Source organism: Capsicum annuum, chromosome 8 (genome assembly GCF_002878395.1).
Source record: "Capsicum annuum cultivar UCD-10X-F1 chromosome 8, UCD10Xv1.1, whole genome shotgun sequence".
NCBI classification, from domain to species: domain Eukaryota; kingdom Viridiplantae; phylum Streptophyta; class Magnoliopsida; order Solanales; family Solanaceae; genus Capsicum; species Capsicum annuum.
Window position 1 is genome coordinate 172,537,664 of NC_061118.1, and position 2,078 is coordinate 172,539,741.

The 2,078-nt window shown below is 38.2% G+C and overlaps 1 protein-coding gene across 1 annotated transcript; it reads right to left on the minus strand.

Annotated features, from left to right (window-relative positions):
• Positions 1-253: 253 nt before the first annotated feature.
• Positions 254-1,825, minus strand: LOC107840596 (24-methylenesterol C-methyltransferase 2). The gene has a single exon (XM_016684506.2). It carries the CDS (start codon positions 1,608-1,610, stop codon positions 447-449), a length of 1,164 nt encoding a protein of 387 aa, XP_016539992.2. The 5' UTR covers positions 1,611-1,825; the 3' UTR covers positions 254-446.
• Between the last annotated feature and the right edge of the window lie 253 nt (positions 1,826-2,078).

Here is a 2,078-nt window from a genome sequence, read left to right on the forward strand (position 1 = left end):
AAATATAAAACTACTTCTTTACTGGAGAACCGGACCAGTAATGTGAAAGTACTAGATCGATCGATCTTACATCTAACTTAATCACATGCTATTGTCCTCTCAAATTATTGTGTGCCACATAATCTGTACACCACTTCTCCACTACATAACAAAAACATACGACAACTATATGGAAAACAAAATCAGAGTACCACACAAATTGAAACGGAAACCATAATTATCGGTAATAATTCAGAAATTAAAAGTCAAGTCATTAACAAATAAACATGGATCCTCCTTTCTACTTCAACAGTAACCAAAAACAAAGAGATCTAACAAATCTTAACAGAAAATATTCAAAGCTACAAAAACAAGGAAAATAAAGAGACATTAAAATTAAATTAAATTCGCCCAAGATGAAAAACAACAAGAGTGAAATGAACCTCCATGGTCAATTAATTAATTAATTACTCTTCAGGTTTTCTGCAGAGAATCATATGCATAGGAGAGAAAATCCCCTTTTCACCACCCTTAGATAAATAATCCGCAGTCACGAACAGCATCTCATGAACATCAACGGTACCTTTCGGTGCAATTCCAAGAAAAGCAAGAATTGTCACCAAAATGTGGTTCCTCCAGTAGGCAATTCTACCCATTTTCAGCCTCGTCCACCATGGATTTGATGGAGGCTTTGCCAAATCCTTCTCCTGTACCACTTCAAAACCCACTTTCTTAGCAACTTGAGCAATGTCCTTGTAACTTCTCAGTCCTGGCAAAGCATCACCCCTTTCAATTCCATGGATGATCTCCACGTGTTCTGGGTTTTCCGGTTGGTACAATTCGGTTGTAACCCATTCATAAGAAACGTACAAGGATCCGGGCTTTAATACCCTGTAGATCTCCTTGTAAACTTCTTCAAGCTTAGGAGCATGGCACGTTGCTTCAATTGAATAAACCCCATCAAAGCTGTCGTCTGCAAACGGCATTTGCAGGAAATTCCCGCAAACAACTTCACATAACGAATCAAGGCACGCTTTTTTATTATGCATCCGTGCTCGCTTCACCTGATACTCATTAATGGTAATACCAACCACATTCGCTTTAGAATGGGCCGCAATAGCCCGCATTGGCCCGCCCACACCACAACCCGCATCCAGAATACGATCCCCGGCCTTCACTCCCAGCAGATCCACAGCCATCTCTTCGTGAATACGTGTAGCCTCGCGGTGAGACTTGCCGGGGAGTGAAGGGGAAAAGTGAAAAGATTGACCCCAACCCCATTCATAAATGTCAGTAACAAGATTATAAAAAGTATCAACGAATGCAGGGACTTTTTCGGCGGTTTCGATTTCTTTAGGACGGCGGAAGAAAGACCAGTACTGTTTATAGTTGTCTTGGACTTTCTCTTTGTCGATAGACCCACCGGAAAGTTGAACGGCACGTTTACCTTTAACCTCGGCGGATCCAAGGACCCAAATGAACCAGTAAAGTCCACCGCCGGCGACAAGAGAGGCGGTACAAATGAGAGTTAGAAATTCCATTTGGGAGGAGTGAGAAAAAAGGAAGATGAAAGTGAAAGAGCAAAGAAAGGAAGGGCGTTTTATGGAAAGAGAGTAGGAAGATCCATTCATAATAGTGGAGAGGCACAAAACGACAATGGACAGCCATATGAACAACTAATGACACGTCGAAAATAACTATCTATGGGTTTTTTTTACTGCACACGACGTTTAAAAATTAAATTGATTGATTTATTTGATCAAATTCAATTATTATGAAATATATCAAGGTGTCGTTAATTTCGAAAAATGAGAGAGAGTGGTCCGATAAAAGGTTAGTAGCAGCAAGTGTGTCATTATTCGTATGAAGAAGTACTTTATTGAGTTACCAATTGTATGTCATGTTTGTAGTTTCTTGTTTAAAGTTTTGTTATTTTGGATAAATCAATTATAAAATTACTTTATGAACGTTTTACTTATGTTATTAATTGTATTTTTCTTTACTACTTATTGTTTCATAAACTAATAGTATATTATATATTTTTTCTAAACTAAATTTTATTATGGGGATTATCGAAAATGATTTACCTACCACATACC

Excerpts from the sequence above, each read along its gene's own strand:
- LOC107840596 (XM_016684506.2), bottom strand. The coding sequence starts at position 1,610 with ATGAATGGATCTTCCTACTCTCTTTCCATAAAACGCCCTTCCTTTCTT.